General features: G+C 36.1%; 1 protein-coding gene across 1 annotated transcript in view; it reads right to left on the bottom strand.

Annotated features, from left to right (window-relative positions):
- Nucleotides 1-3,324: 3,324 nt before the first annotated feature.
- Nucleotides 3,325-17,475, bottom strand: part of LOC117409120 (spermatogenesis associated 6-like protein) — a 31,988-nt gene continuing 17,837 nt past the window's right edge. Inside the window, exons 8-12 of the mRNA XM_059000856.1 lie at nucleotides 17,166-17,203; nucleotides 16,428-16,615; nucleotides 14,027-14,120; nucleotides 12,825-12,918; nucleotides 3,325-7,638 (exon numbers count right to left, since the gene is read on the bottom strand). Of these exons, the coding sequence (XP_058856839.1) occupies nucleotides 12,835-12,918; nucleotides 14,027-14,120; nucleotides 16,428-16,615; nucleotides 17,166-17,203 (404 nt within the window). The 3' untranslated portion in view covers nucleotides 3,325-7,638; nucleotides 12,825-12,834. The remainder of the gene's footprint in view (nucleotides 7,639-12,824; nucleotides 12,919-14,026; nucleotides 14,121-16,427; nucleotides 16,616-17,165; nucleotides 17,204-17,475) is intronic.

Genomic DNA, 17,475 nt, shown 5'->3' with positions numbered 1-17,475 from the left:
TTATAAATTGCTGATGTTCCCTTATCCCTTAATCAGTATGACACTGATGGCTATTTACAGTGGCTCTCAAAAGTATTCACCCCCCTTGGACTTTTCCACATTGTATTGTGTTACAACATGGAATCAAAATGGATTTAATTAGGAGTTTTTGCCACTGATCAACACAAAAAAAGTCCATAATGTCAAAGTGAAAAATAAAATCTACAAATTGTTCTAAATTAATTACAAATACAAAACAGAAAATCATTGATTGCATAAGTATTCACCCCCTTGAGTCAATATTTGGTAGAGGCACCTTTGGCAGCAATTACAGCCATGAGTCTACTTGGATAAGTCTCTACCAGCTTTGCACATCTGGACACTGCAATTTTTGCCCATTCTTCTTTGCAAAATTGCTCAAGCTCCGTCAAGTTGGATGGGGACCTTTGTTGAACAGCAATTTTCAACTCTTTCCACATATTCTCAATTGGATTGAGGTCCGGGCTTTGACTGGGTCACTCCAGGACATTGACCTTTTTGTTTTTAAGCCACTCCAGTGTGGCTTTGTTTGTATGTTTGGGGTCATTGTCCTGCTGGAAGATGAATCTTCTCCCAAGTCCCAGGTCTCTTGCAGACTTCAGCAGGTTTTCCTCCAGGATTTCTCTGTACTTTGCTGCATCCATTTTGCCCTCTATCTTCATGCGCTTTCCAGGCCAGTTTTGTGAAGCACCCGGGCTATTGTTGCTGTATGCACAGTGTCTCCCAGCTCAGCCGTGGAAGACTGTAACTCCTTTAGAGTTGCCATAGGCCTCTTGGTGGCCTTCCTGACTAGTGCCCTTCTCGTCCGGATACTCAGTTTTTGAGGACGGCCTGTTCTAGACACATTCACAGTTGTGCCATATTCTCTCCATTTCTTAATAATGGACTTTACTGTGCTCCAGGGGATATTCAATGCCGTGGAAATGTTCTTAAATCCTACCCGATTGGTGCTTTTGAAGAACCTCATTCCGGATTTGCTTTGAATGTTCCTTCGTCTTCATGATGTAGTTTTTGTTAGGAAATGTACTAACCAACTGTGGGACCTCCCAGAGACAGGTGTATTTAACCTGAAATCATGTGAAACAACTTAATTGCACACAGGTGGACTCCATTCAACTAATTATGTGACTTCTAAAGACAACTGGTTGCAACAGTTCTTATTTAGGTGTGTCATAGCAAAGGGGGTGAATACTTATGCAATCAATTATTTTCTGTTTTATATTTGTAATTAATTTAGAACAAGTTGTAGAGTTTATTTTTCACTTTGACATTATGGACTTTTTTGTGTTGATCAGTGGCAAAAACTCCTAATTAAATCCATTTTGATTCCATGTTGTAACACAATCAAATGTGGAAACGTCCAAGGGGGGTGAATACTTTTGAGAGCCACTGTATCTCTGAACAACTGACAAATTCAGGGCATCAACTTAGATGTTTTTTAATTGAAGAAATGGTTTACAGAATAAAGGTGTATTTGTAAATATCACCATCCAAACATAATAACTAAAGGTAAGTGTATAATGTCAGCTACACAGGTTTAACTATTTTAAAGTTAATGTGTTTGCACCAACAGTTATATACAGTAGGGTCTTCGTTTCATTGTCTGGCAGCTGATTAAAAACATGGATTTTCTAAACAAACCGTTTCTGTGCTTTACTGGGCATATTCTAATGGATAAAGTCATCTGCAGCCTTTCAAATAATAAATTCTAGTAACATGTCAAGTGGTGGCTACACCGATGTACATTTCACAGTACAAGACCCTCAAGACCCTCCGTCTGCTTCCTGGCACAGTGCAAAGAGAGCATGTAAGGTTTATTTACCTAAGGACGCAGTGTGGTCCAGTGGTTAAAGTCCAGAAGGTCACTGGTTCAAATCCCACCTCTGCCACGGACGGTCACCAGTTCAAATCCCACCCCTGCCACCAACTGACTCACTGTGTGACCAGGAGCAAGTCACTTAACCTCCTTGTGCTCCATCCCACCGATGAGATGTTAAATTAATGTCCTCATGTAAGTGACTCTGCATAAAATGCACAGTTCACAGCCTACCTCTGTAAAGCGCTTTGTGATGGTGGTCCACTATGAAAGATGCTATATAAAAATAAAATATATTATTATTACTGTACTTGTTATAATTGCACACTTCCTTCAGCCAAGCAGAAAAGTATGTGACATGAATCAGAGACTTTGACAAGCTCAAAATACGCTTATTATGTAGTTGAAATAATAATTTCAACTACATAATAAGTAGTGAAAATTCTGAATACTGTACACCTTTTTTTGTTCCACATCGTGTTTAGAATTATTCACTTTTTTCAAAGTACAGTACTCTAAAATGATAAAAATGTATTGTGCTTTGAAATGCTAAAAATGCACAAAAATAAACCCAATCTTCTGCTCCTTCAAGCCCCACACAACTATTGAAATGAGCAGAAAGACATAGCCATCCTATTCAGTTTGTATTCATAAATCCATATACAGATTTAGAAACTCTTTCTGGTTGACTAGTATCAGCTACTTTGTTTGCTACTATCTTGAGAGTAGTCTATTTGCGATTAGAACATTTTCATTAAAGCCCATTTTTCTTGATCTCGCTGTTTTTCAGGTGTAAATTGCTACTTTCTAGAATGACATGTGCAGTGGCTAATCACTGAAGAAGCAATATTATGGAAAGATGACTTTGGTCCACTTCAAACATTCCAACCATAATTTTCATTTAATAGCCCACTAGATACAAACATTAAGATGCTTCAAGGTCATACTGCCTGATCTTGCCCAGGCAATAATTCATAGCTAAGGAAACAGTTGTCTCCCAGAATGGCTGAGAACAGCTTTATTTTTGTATCATTATAAGAACTATCCATTTAATTATTCCAAAGGGGGTTGAGTTACTTTCTCACCTCATTTTCTTTTAATCAACGTACAAAAATGTACAGTCTCAAAATGTTAACAAATAAACACTGTTATTAAAACTAATAAGAAAAAATAAATCGGAATCATCTTAATTAGTTTAACTTTCACTTTTTTATTGTTGGGACAAGGGGCTCCATTTTTTGCTCTTTGGTCATAATTAATAAACTGAAAGTTCACAACCTTACTCCATAGTATCGGTTTTTGTTTTGTTCTTGCTAATGGGCATATGTGAGACAAATTAATTGGCATAGAATAATTGCTGTAAACCCAGCATACATTGCACAATGAAGCACGCTTCAATCTATAAATACTTAAGTCATGTTGTGACAGGGATGACGAGTGGTGACGTCAGACCAGAAGAAGGCACAACAAAAACAAAAGGTACGGTGCAGTGGCGCGGGCGCCGTTTTATTTAAAGAGAACCAAAAATAAATAAAATATTTAAACAAAAAGCACTTGCTCACAGAGCAAAATAAAAGGTTTAAACAAAATCAAGTCACGAACACAAAATAATAAATAATACGATCCCAGGTCAGGCTGGGCAGTTGCTGTCACTGTTCCTGGTATCTTTTTAAATCATGTTTCGTTTCTCTCCACTCTCGCTCCTCACTAACACCCACCCTGAGTTGGAGAGCTGCAGGCTTTTTATAACAGGTGACCATCTCCCGATTAGCAACAAATTAAATCACCTAATTAATTCGGGAGATGGCCACCTTCTGCACGAGTTTTAATTATGTTGTGGATGGGGCTACCCATCCACGCTAAACAAAACAAACCGTCTACTCCGTCAAAATACAAACAATAAGAAAACATATGGCGCTCGCCGTCATATAAATACAACTAAATCATAATAAACAAACACAAAATAACACAGGGGCGGAGGGGGAACCCTCGTTCTGAAAATAAAACAAACAAACACATATCAATAAGCAGGGCTTACTACCGCCCTACTACACATGTACAAACATCAGGATGTCAAACAAATCAAAATTTCATATTTGACTTGTTTATAAAGAAAACCAATAAAAAGCTAGAATGAACAATAACAAATATAGAATGGCTTCAGTTAAATATGCATACAATATTTAGTTGTGTCTAATCTTATTACACTTATTACAGAAATTGAGGAGGGAAAAAAGTAGCAATTGTGTTGCTACTGTGTCTTTGCAACCTCCAAATACATTTTAGTAAAAATAATATAGCATTTATATTATCATATTTTGATATGTCGTAAACAAAACATCACCCTTTTAAAATGACTCCTATGTGTTTTACTGCAGTACAGCCGCTCATGGGTGCCTTCCACTTTTGACAGGTGGTTTACAGTGAGAGATGGTGTTTTCAGAGGCACGTATTGTACAACCAAGTCAGCTATTTGCTATTTTAACAAAACAATGCAGCACATGTTCACTTTTCTATTGGAAATATTGTAATTTAGTATAATCTTTTTTATTTATTTGTATTTTTTACTATTGAAACCCAAAGTTAGTTCAACATCGACAGTAAATCCAAGATGGTTAAATATTCTGGTTGATTTTTGATCAGATCTGCTTGCAAGTTTTTGAGGAAAAGACAGCAAGCACAATGTTTTGGACAGGAATGTGATAACACCGGAATGCTAGATAAATTCTAATTAAGATATTTAAGATGTTTAAAGTACCGTTGAAATGCAAGGCATTTCACTTGAAACAATATTAAAGAATGCCTAAACTGCACACATTTGCATTTATTAATACATACTTTCCTGGTTAGAACATACCTGTGAGATTCATATAAACATATTGGAACATACTACTGGTATGTGTTGAGAACCCCCTATTTGCATCCATAACCATAACATGAGTTTGAGAGGCAGGTTTACCATGAAATGCCTGTTAAAAATCACTTGAGTCTTGAATTTTGTTACATTTAGAATTTGAACACTGATTTTAAAATGTCAATTGGCAGTGTCCTTTTATTGCACGCAATACAATATTATTTAGCAGTTTTTGGGCTGAATCAAATATAAAATGGGATATGTTCAGCAATATCCAGTTGGCTCCTTTTAACAATATATGATTTAATAAGCATGGAGTTTCACAATTCAGTTTTGTAGGAGGCAATTCATACAGTACACAGGAGTATAAATTACAATTAATGTACAGTTATTGTGCTCTTAGGGACAAATCAAGTTATATGCTTTACAAATTAATATGAAATACAATGCACTATAAATTCACTGTATGACTTCCACTCACCATCGTGTCAACTAAGATGTGTTGCAATGCTGTATAGCTAACAATCTGTGTGAGAAATATACTAGCTTTTGCTGTGTTTGTGTTGTATCACAACACATTGCACATTATGTTTTGGTATAATTTTGTCTATCACTGAAATAATTAGATGTACTGTAATGCTTATTCTTTAACACATATCAGCTATGTCAGCCAAGATGTTTCTGAATTCAAAGCATTAATGTGCGATAATTTGGATTTTCTAAAGCCCCAATACATTCCTGGGACATAACAGAATTGTAACCTTCCCTTCACATCTATTATCTTAGGAGTACTGGCAGAAGATACATATTTACTGACAAAAACATTATTATTTTAGCATTTGGGGTATTAGAGTAACCAGATGGGCGTTTGCCTAACACAGCAATTCTAACCAATTTGCACTAACAAATGAATATGCTCTTATATCTACTTAGTGGGTGGATTTTAAGGTATTTGGGGGTGTTCTGTGGAAGGGTTATTATAACAATGTGAAACTCTTTCGTTCCCCCACCATTATGACATCATGGGCAGTATTTTCAAAAAGTTCGTAAATGATAACTCCAGTGTTAATCAACAAATCGTTATGTAGCATTGATTTTGTTAGTTTCAAGAGGTCATTATGCCTATCTTGTTATTAAATAATTATGCTACGTGATTTCCAAAATTATGTTGATTTACGAAATAATGTTAATAGCGTAACGAGCAACTTCTTGCGACTATTTATTTTGTTTGCATGGGAATTTATAAGCAAATCTGTGTTAATTGTCATAATTTATCAGGAGTTAATTTGCACTTGGAAAAGGAGGGTTTTAATTAAAGAAAAACTATAACTAACCTTGAAACTAAAATTTAACAGACCACGGCTGAGACGCCGATGATAGATAGACTACCTAGATAATTAAATATCTGTAATTATGAAAATATTTTAAATTTTGATATACTTGTGGTTATGAATGAGGTTTGATCACTTATTTTAACAATTTGTAACCTTAAGCCCGGAACACAATGCCTGATGACATCACAGGAAGGGCTGCATGGATGCATAAAGTACAGTGGCAATGGGCCGAATCAATAGGTGAAAAGATAAGGCTATGGCATATCTACAACGCTAGAACTTAAGGCGACGTGATCTTGAAAACCACATGACTGGAGACATGTATTCTATCTCTCTATTAAACACACACACGGTATTCCATTGGTTTGTATATAATGTCTGTGCCGATATTTTTTAAAACAAGACATGCCAACCCCACATTGTACTTTTTAACTATTTAACAAAATATTTACAGAATACTTAAAAACTGCTGCTATAATTATGATTCATTTACTAACACCGTTATCATTAAATTATGTCAAATTATGTTTTTTATTTACAATGGTAACCTATACTATGTCACCCAAATGCTTATAAAGTCAGCAAAAACATGTTTTCCCTTCGTTGTAAATAAAAACGTGATTTGGTATAGTTTAATTATAATGCTATTAATAATAAACAAATCATGCAGCATGGTCCCAATAGCAACGTTTGTCCTTACTGTTTACGCCACTTCTCTCGCGCAATTTTTTAAAGAACATATTCTGTGGTAGAAAGGCAATCCTTATGCAGCAGTATTTTCTTTATGATGCAGTAGCAATATTACAACCTTGGCCAAACCGAACATGCAACGCAATTGATTAGTTTTTACACATTGCAGACAAAAAATACAAAATAAAATAATAATCATTTGGATATAATTTTGGGATCTTGCGCTGTTTACAGTTTGCTTGTGCACATTTCCACATTAAACGTTCCGTTATGACTCATTAGTTGGCTAATCTTCTATCTACAACTGTCATTGAGACTGTAAAGAGATATTCAGGGTAAAAATAAGAACATGATTAAATATCAAAAGAAAATAACACATTGATGAATGAATCCCTTAGTCTTTCTTCTCACACTGCGGCGATAAGTTTGCCCTTGTGTCCTACACTGAACCGAACAAGACTGACATCATCTTGACTAAAGATATTGTTGGAACATTGAAGCAGGGCAGCAACGTGGTTCTTCGAAAGAAGGGAAAAGAGAAGGTAACTTTTCCAATGAAAATTATGAAGCTTGGTGGTAAGCTTTTTTTTTTTTTTTCTCGCAAATTATATTTTATTGTTGAATACTGGGAAGCTCTCTTTATGTGTTATGTACTGATGCAATTCATTAATCTAGCTGTACTTTTTATTTTACCAGATGCCGATAAACTCGCTAAATCAAAAGTGGAGTTGGAGAAACAACAGATCAAAAATGACGTTCAGAAGAAAAGAAAAATGAAGCTTTGTAACAATGAAAGCTGCCATCCAGATAAAAAGAGGAATGTTGCCAATAAGTCAAAGGTACGATGTTATTGGCTACAAATTTTGTATTTATTTATTTTACCAGGAAATGTACCCGTTGAGCGATGCCTCATTTACAAGGGGGTCCTGGAACACAGACAAACAAACAAACAAACAAACAAACACATTAATACTTGTGTGGTACAACATTTTTAAAAGATACTAAAAACAATAAAATATGTAGGTTAAATGTAGTGCTCAGGTTGGATTGGGCTACTTCAACAAAATAAGTAAACTCAATTTTAAACATTACATTTCAAGCTTGTGCTATTTAGAAAGTGTGTGCTACTCCTTATACTAAAATACATTTTATTTTCGTACACAGGCAAATGTCATCGCTCAGCTGCCTTTGCCGCAACAGCCCGACCACATTTCACCTATGCAGCAGCGAACCCACCTTGTACCTGTTCACCCAGCAAAGAACTCTATTCTGAAAAAACTTGTGCTGCACAATGAAAAACAAAGGAGAAGCATTAACAGCCTCAAGCGGCAAATTGTACATCTACACAAAGCAGATGGATCTGTTACCAAAGTTGCAAGAGAACTCCTTGAACGCATGCAGAGCCACTATGAGAATGAACCACTGGAATATAGCGTCGATCTGCCTCCACCCATTCGACAGCATGTGAATCACTTAAGCTCCCTTCCCCCAGTGTGAAGATTTATTTTTGGCGATGGCGCACATCCACAACAGCGAAATATCAAAAGAAAACAACACGTTGACACATTAATCCCTTAGTCTAAAAAATCTAAATCAAAAGAAGAAACAGCTATCTTCACAATTTCTTAAATAAACAAAACTAGATTTTTTTTTACACAAAATAATACAAACGTGTTAACTGTAAACAAGTAGAAAAAAATACATGGAGGCTACAGAGTCTGTAGTCTACATTAAAAAGAAAAGCTACCAAAATGGGTTTATGCCGCAAGCTGGAACAACACAAAACATTGTCCTCAATTTAAAACAATATATATATATAGGCCTATATTGTATTAAAAAAATAATATTCAACACAAACTACACCTCAAATGAATAGGAATCAGAGGGTATTTCAGCCCGGTGAAGTTAGGTTGATATTGGATATTGGATATTGGCGCAAAACACCAATATTTCACCCAATGAAAGACGTTATACTAAGGAGTAATTTAAGCCATGTCTCGTTGATTTGAGAGTTAGCAATATCTAGTTATGAACACGAAAAATATGCATTCATATTCACTTTAAATTGTACAGTAGGTTACGTCATATAATGGTTCATAGCTCCTACATAGCAACTCGCAAATAGCTGTTTGTAGGAGCTATTAACCACTATATGACTTAACCTACTGTAAAATGCATAGTGAATATGTATGTTTATTTTCTGTGTTCATAACTAGAGATTGCTAACTCGCAAATCAATGAGACAAGGCTTAATTGTTAAACCACATCTATATATGTAATAAAGCCAACCTACTAAGGAGGATGTCTTTTGATGTTAAAAGGGAAATATATTTTTTAACCCAGGTTGAAATAATTAAACCAAAATAGGTATTATACATTAAACACATCTTTCTATATGTGTTCTTCTATACTTGCACTGTATTCACTTGTGTGCTGTGTTCAGGAACTCCCTGGTACCAAAAAAGAATACCATCAGTTTTAAAGTTCACCTCACATATTTTGGAAATGTAGGGGAGGTGGATTATGTGATGATGGCCAATTAATCTAATATAAAGAGTTACTGGGTGTATTTGAAAATGTTATTCACATGAAGGACATGAGCTGTCAAGGCATATTAATGTTTAAGATTTAATTATGACTTCTGACATTAAAAGCGAAGCAAAAATTGTTTAAAAACCGAGGTAAAATCCTAGTCAAGAGTCACTCAACTTGCTAATTACAAGCTGATGTGATCCATGCTCTGAAGATCTCTGATTGAGCTGATTGCTGTTGGTGTCGTATTTAGAAAGAAGTCTTTGCTTTTGAAGACAGTTTCTGTCCTTATATTCTACACTTCCATATATATATTGGAATGTAAGAACTATTTTAAATTTATATCTGTTTTATATTGATACATTGCTATAAGGTATATGATTTATGTTTTAGTGTGACAGGAGTCCGAAACATCTTTATGTCCTCCTGAACGTTTAAGAGTGTGCTTAGAGTATATACACTGCCTATAGAAAATCTACACCCTCTTGAACTTTTTTCACATTTTGTTGTGTCAGTGCCTCAGTTTCATGCATTTAAATGAGGATTTTTTTCCACTTATCTACACACCATACACCACACTGTTAAGGGGAAAAAAAGTTTTTATTGAGAAAAAGATTATATATTAAAAATACAAAACTGAAAGATCATAATTGGATAAGTCTCCACCCCCCCCCCCCCCCTGTTCAAGCTCTGTCAAGTTCCTTGGGGAGCATTGATGGACAGCAATCTTCAAGTCATGCCACAAATTTTTGATTGGATTTAGGTCAGGGCTCTGACTGGGCCACTCAAGGACATTTACCTTTTTATTCCTTAGCCACTCCAGTGTAGATTTGGCTATGTGCTTTGGGTCGTTGTCATGCTGAAAGGTGAACTTCCATCCCAGTTTCAGCTTTCTTGCAGAGGGCAGCAGGTTTTCCTCGATTTGCCTGTATTTAGCTCCATCCATTTTGCCCTCTACCCTGACAAGCTTCCCAGTCCCTGCCGATGAAAAGCATCCCCATAGCATGATGCTGCCACCACCATGCTTCACAGTAGGGATGGTGTTCTTTGGGTGTTGTGCTGTGTTGGGTTTGCGCCAGACATAAACGCTTTGCATTTAGGCCAAACAGTTGAATTTTTGTTTCATCGGACCACAGAATCTTTTGTTGTCTCCCACATGCCTTTTTGCAAATTCCAAGCAGGATTTTACATGGGTGTTTTTCAGAAATGGCTTCCTTCTTGCCACTCTTCCATACAGGCCAGATTTGTGGAGTACCTCAGCTATTGTTGACACATGGACAGTTTCTCCCATCTCAGCCATGGAACGCTGTAGGTCTTTCAGAGTTGTCATTGGCCTCTTGGTGGCTTCTCTGACCAATGCCCTTCTTACCCGGCTGCTTAGTTTGGGAGGACGGCCTGTTCTAAGCAGATTCTGGGTGGTGTCGTATACCTTCCATTTCTTAATGATCGACTTGACTGTGCTCCAAGGGATATTCAATGCCTTTGAAATCTTTTTATACCCCTCCCCTGATCTGTGCCTTTCCACAACTTTATCCCAGAGTTGTTTTGAAAGCTCCTTGGTCTTCATGGTAGTGTCTTTGCTATGAATGCATTACCCAACTGTGGGACCTTACAGAGACAGGTGTATTTAATCTGATATCATGTGAACCACTTTTATTGCACACAGATGGACTCCATTTAACTTATTGTGTGAATTCTGAAGGCAATTGGTTGCACCTGAGCTTATTTAAGAGTATCATAGCAAAGGGGGTGAATACTTATCTAATGAAGACTTTTCAGGTTTTTATTTTTAATTGATTTGTTTTTTCACCCCCCCCCCCCCCCACCATTTTTTCACATATTGAAAGTGTTGAGTAGGTTGTGTAAATCAAAGGAAAGAAAATCCAATTTAAATGCATCAAGATTTCAGGTTGTAGCAAAACAGTGTATGCTGCTCTTGTGTTTTTAATAGCATTTTATCCTGTTCTATATAAAGCAAATTCACTTTTTTGTATTATTATGTATAAACATATCTAAACCAAAATCATATAAAATTGAACATTTTTCATCAATAACATATACTTCTTACTTTTAACAACTTCCATATTTGATTAGCTTTTTCTAGAATCAATGCAGTATTTTAACAGTTTTTTTTTTTAACAGTAACTGGACTACAGTTGCATAATTTTCTTGATAGTTGATAATGTAGCATTACATTTTTTTATCCAAGGGGACTTCCATTCCAAGTAAGTTCCTGCAAGGTTTAAAAAATCTGCATATTTATTGACCTCTTATGTTAATCTTTTTCTTACTGCTTCTTTTGAACAATAGGTTGGAAAACTGTTAGGGTCAGGTCATAACCTACTTATGGAAATAGCAGTGTTACTAATGCATGGATTAGTGTTCTTTTTTGCTAACAGAGCTGAATACATGATACACAAAGACATTAAAAGTTCCTAGTAGAAGCTATACATAACAAATACATAACATAATTACATTTTCTATACGATATGTCATGCCTGTATACATGCAAAATCAGGAAAACTGATTCCATACTGAAGTCATGTGATGCCATGACATTTCTGAAGAAAGTTATGTGTTAACTTTGGTGTCCTGGCTAAATATTAAAATAGCATATTTGCTTCTGGGGCATCCTAATTCATTAGCTCATGTGCACAAAAACACTAAATATGCAATTCTATGACCAAATCTTGAGCAGTTAAAAATGGATTGTATGGTACTGTGACCGGGTCTTACGTCACGTGCATGGATAGCCGCTGTTTACAAACTACAGAGAGACAACTGGGGGTGGAGTTGAAACGCCGGCACAGGCGCGCAGGATTTATTAATACAAACAGAAACGAAAAAGGTGGTCATGTGACGTTACTAGCCATGGTAACGCACAGGGGACACATACAGCAAGCTGTACAAAAGGCAAAATAAAACACAGTACAAAAACTACAAATAAAAGGTGCCCCAGAGGGCGCGCGCTAGCCTTAAAACGAGGCGTCCCGCTCCAGGAACCGGCTACACTACGTAACCCTCGCTATACATCACATGGGATCACAATCCCCTAACTAACCTACTCATGAGCCGGTATTCATACAACGACTCATGCTGCTTCATACGGCCTTGGCTGGGCATTGCCTTCACAAGCACCGCTTGCAGTCTCAGGGTTGCATAGCTGTCGTTCCTGCAGAGCGGACCCTCTCCTCCCAAGTATACGCCGCTCCCCTCTGACATGGCGTTACAGTTGCCTCGAACCATCTCCCGCGGATGCTTTTGAACTGACGGACACTCGATCAAGACCCGCCCACCTGCTGATTGAGGTCCAGCACAGCCAATCACTTGCTGCCCTTCCCCTCAACCAAACCTAGCAGGCAGCAAGTCTCAATCGAGCGCCCGTCTGTAAAACAATAATTCAATTAAACAAATCAACTCCAAAACGACACACAATACACCCATTTCCCCATACAAATTATATCCACACTAAATACACACGTGCAGGGCAATCGCCCTGCTACAGGTATACAAGGCAAAAAGGGCAAAACAGTAATCCCTGCTGACTTATCCCAAAGTTGTAACCAAAGTTATTAGTTACCTTATGAACCTTAATTTCTTTTTTCCATTGAGAAGTTGGAAGGGGATATAGATCTCCTTTCAAGGACTTCAGCTACCTCAGATTCTGTAGCCCCCTAGAAAATGTGAGCATATTCATTCCATGTTTCAAACCACTCAAATTCATAGAATACACTTAAAATATTGAGAATGGGGGATCTATTCAATTGAACTAAACAGTGGAGCATCTAAATAACCCCATTGTTTAAATATTACATGTTTACTTACTTATGAAACTGACACACACTGTCAGAGATGTTGGTTTTCATACAATGATTTAAAACAACAGTGGTGTTTAGATGTGCTACCCTTTACAATAATTGAACACAATAACTGAACTTATACTTAATAACATTTTACTTTACTTGTCATGTTGCTGGTAACTGGTCAGTAGTTTACTTTCTGTTCCATTATTTAACAAAATTCTAACTTTTTTGACATTGTCATCTAAAAATGTATGAAACGGCAAAATGTTAGATATAATTTATTTAGGACCCAGTCAAGGAGATGAGGGTGGTCATTTTTAATAATTGTGGCTAGCATATACTCTAGTTTAAAATATTGTACTAAAAATGTATCTAAGTTCAAGTACTAACCCAACCTAAGTACTGAAATGCAACACAAGATTACTAAAGATGCAGTGATACAGTTTAGCCTAAGACAGTGCTCCTTGTCAAACTCTGTGATAATAAATGTTGACTAAAGCTCTTTTTATAACAAATTGGCAATAAAATAGAGCATGACTCAATACATAGCACAAGGGTGAGTGAAACGTAAGCATAATAACTGCTAACTGTCACATCTTTATAACCCGAATTAACATCTTATCCTGACTAGATCCCATCTCTCTTATGAACACATAATTGGCATTTTACTTTATTGGGTCTGAAAAGTATTTAGACTGAAAAAAGAAACACTCCAAGCAAAGGGACTTGTTTTCCCCTCTTACACATTGTAAGAACATATATTAGCATGATAAAAATGTCCCAAACATTAAAATAAGATTTTGTGTCAAAAAGGCAGTTTCTTCCTAATGTCAACTGCTGCATTACTATCTGAATAGCAGACTCAAATGTGAGTTAATATTATATTTTGTGCTCACTATTTAGTGTACGAATATAATGGGAAGATTGCAGTCTGTCTGACTCCATATCCCTACATCAAGCTCCTCTAAGTGATACTTACAAAGGAAAGACGCTGTCTAGCACTGTGGGTTGTTAGAAGATTTCTAACTCGGTCATGGATTGATTCCCAGGTATTGTTAGAGTCTGAATTGAACCTGCACAGTAAAATAGAATGTAAAATAGAATGTATTAACTCAAATGCTGCAAATAATTAAAACATTTTAAAATGTAGCTTTTTTTGGGGGTAAAGTTTGTAATATGTTACTACAATCAAAAGGGGCAAGGAAGATGCTTTAATTATGTATATGCCCATAATTGACAGAACTGCATGAATGAAAAATGTATATGCACAAACATTAAAACATTGTGTAATGTGCAATATTTCACAACCACTTATAGTGCTGGAATAAATATCGGAATATTCGAACGAAGATTTCTTGACATGTATTCGAAAGCAAAAATCCATGTCCGTGTCCGCCAGAAATAACAGTTGATAGACTAGAAATACATATCGCAACATGTTTTGCCTTGCACCGGTTAACAATTTTCCCAGAATTCGTGAAACAGTTTGGCAATTGAAATAGACCTCCGTTTGATGTGTGGGATAAATAGCAAAAAGTGGCTCTTGACAGCAAAAAGGAAACAGACCAGATTAGGATGCATACGCATAATGGTCTATACCTTAAACCACATATTTAGGAAGCGAGTCAGAATCAGGAGATACAGATGCAGGTACATCACTCAGAAATTCTTCATACTTTAAAACACTGGCCCAACTTGTATGGGAAATGTTATGTATAGTGATCAAAGTTTATTTTATTTTTTTTAAACGTTGTGATGCTACTTGTCTGTTATATGGAATGTAATAAATGAGAACCAAAACGGTGAGTTTCTTTTTATTCTCCAACGCCCCCCTTTCCAAGTTTATTTTATTACAAGTGTTTATTTGGGTTAAATTTTACTGTATTCACTTGCTTGTTCAGCTAAAAAAAAGGAATAAGTAAATCCCAGTAATAGCGGCATTACTTTATGAAAATGTATCTACATCCACTTTTTTTTTTTTAATTTAAACTACTGCATGTCATCCTTTGTTTTGTACTTAATTTTATTCCAATACTTGCCTGAACTGTGAATGGATATCCAAACATGAAAATCCATGTTTGTCCCAGCACTAACCAGTTATAAATAATGTCATGTCCAATTATATTTCCGACCATCATTTCCGATGCATCTAGTAATATCTATGAATATTTAGCCAATATTCAATATCTAACCATAGAACTTTTAATGTATTTCTTGAATAACTCCAAATGTGGTAGGGGACAACATTAACATGGGATTTTATTCTCCTTTATTGTGTAAAGGAGAAGTATGCTCAGCTTGCCAAGGCTAAAAGTCAAAGAAGGAGACTTGGATTAATTATCCTTACAACACAGTCAATCTGGAGAAACTGATCTCCAATGACATTGAGAAACAGATCTTTATAATAACATATTCCATGAAAGTGACAGAATCACTCAGAAAACAATTTTGTTCAAGAAGGCCACACTTGACTTTAATGTGTTTCTGTAACAGGGTGAGGAGCCCTCTACATGATTGTTCATTTATTTTTAGAACGGGGTATCCCTCTGCCCCTGTGCAATTTATTATTCTGTATTTGTTTTGTTGTTGTATTATTATTATTGTTGTTGTTATTGTTATGATTTATTATGTTTAAATATGATGGCGAAAAGCCGTAATTGTTATTGTTTGGCAAGGACAAGCGAGGTGCCATCTGCCATGATGTATTGTTTTTGTTTTAAAATACCTCGTGGGAATACGTGACTGTCAGCTAGTAATTATTGAATTAGCTGGCAGTCACACATAATAATTCTACCTGTCAGCATAATAATTCTACCTGTGCAGATTACGGCAGAGGGGTAATGAGAGAATTAATCGGCCATTATATAAAAGACCTGATGCTTTGGTTGTAGGGTGTGGGTGTTCGAGAGGAGAAACAGAGCGAATGAGAGGAGAAAGAAACAGTGTTTAAAATAGCCATAGGATCAGTGAAAGCAATCTGCTCAGCCTGACCTGTGTTTTGTGTTCGTGATTTGTTTTATCTTTTTATTTTGCTCTGTGAGCAGTGTTTTTTGTTCAAATATTTTAGTTATTTTTGTGTTATAAATAAACGGCGCGTCTTTTGCCCTGCGGTACTGCCTGTGGTTTTCTTCCTGTTGCTGGCCTGACGTCACCACTACAGCCATCCCTGCCACAGTCTCTTACATAAAGAAAACAAAAAGAGGCAAGAGGCTGTCCCAGTTTGTTATTTTTCTGAACGCTACAAAGAGTACTTTTCCCATCAGGTTGAATAGTTTGCTGCCTAGCTGTGAAGTGCATAATGCAAATGAACTCTCTAACGCCCTCATCATCAATCAAAGTGTAATCACAGTATCAACAGGGGGCTTCCCAACTTGACCTACCTTTGCCTTAGAGGTGACCGGTTCAGTATTAGGCTTCGTGAACTCAACAGCATTGAGGTAGAGTTGGGGGATCTCATGTGGCTTCTCAGAGCCGAGCTTGAATTTGAATTCGGGGAGTAATTGACTAGATCATCTGTATCCATAGATGCCAAATCACCAGCATCCTGGGTGCCTCTATCTTTAATCTCCTGCAAACAATAGTTATTATTTAACAAACATCAAATGCGCCACGTACAGTATGTGACCCAGATCGGCCAAGTTAAGTTTTAACCTTGGATATTACAATTTTGCAGTTATCCTTAAGTGACCATCCCTTGGGGGCAATTAATTGTATTACTTTTGATTGTTTTGGAATACATTATTCACCTGGCCTCAGTGTGTGTGTGTTTTTTAAAAAAAATAAAGTTTAACTTACAAATTGTGCTTTTTTATACATTGGAAAAATACTGAGATCTTGGTTGATTTGACAATAACGGATCAAACCACTGAAGATAATGTTCTCAAAACAATGCAATAGGCTAGTTTATTATGGAACTTAGGGCAGAAAAGTTAACATAAAATCTCCATTAAGGAATATCTCATAATTGAAAATAAGAGTAACAGCAGTCTTAAGAGATCAATTAGATACTAATGCTTTATTTAATACTTTGACTTTTTTGATGCTTGAAACTTTTTATTTAATAATAAAAAAAAGTTAAAAATAAAATGTCATAAAAGTAAAAAAAAAAAAAAGCATACCACAGCATTCTTTTGTCTGTGACTTCCAAAAGAGATATCTAAATAAAAGACAAAAATATTAAAAGATATATGACTATTGTGCCAGTCCTACAATTAGTAACTCACTACCTCCCAAATTAAAGCACTGGCGAACAACTCATGACTTTTATAGCAGGCTACCTATAAAAAAAAAAAATAGCAATTACTATAGATGTGTGAAATTCAAGTATTTTTTTTTTTAAATTGATATTTTTAAAGGAAAACTTGAGAATTTAGTACACTAGAATGAATGAAAGCTCAAATCAAGTCACACAGTCTCCTAATTGAAAAT

Source organism: Acipenser ruthenus, chromosome 2, assembly GCF_902713425.1.
Source record: "Acipenser ruthenus chromosome 2, fAciRut3.2 maternal haplotype, whole genome shotgun sequence".
Classification (NCBI taxonomy): domain Eukaryota; kingdom Metazoa; phylum Chordata; class Actinopteri; order Acipenseriformes; family Acipenseridae; genus Acipenser; species Acipenser ruthenus.
The sequence above is the reverse complement of the archived record's forward strand: the minus strand, read 5'-3'. Positions and strand labels throughout refer to the sequence as shown.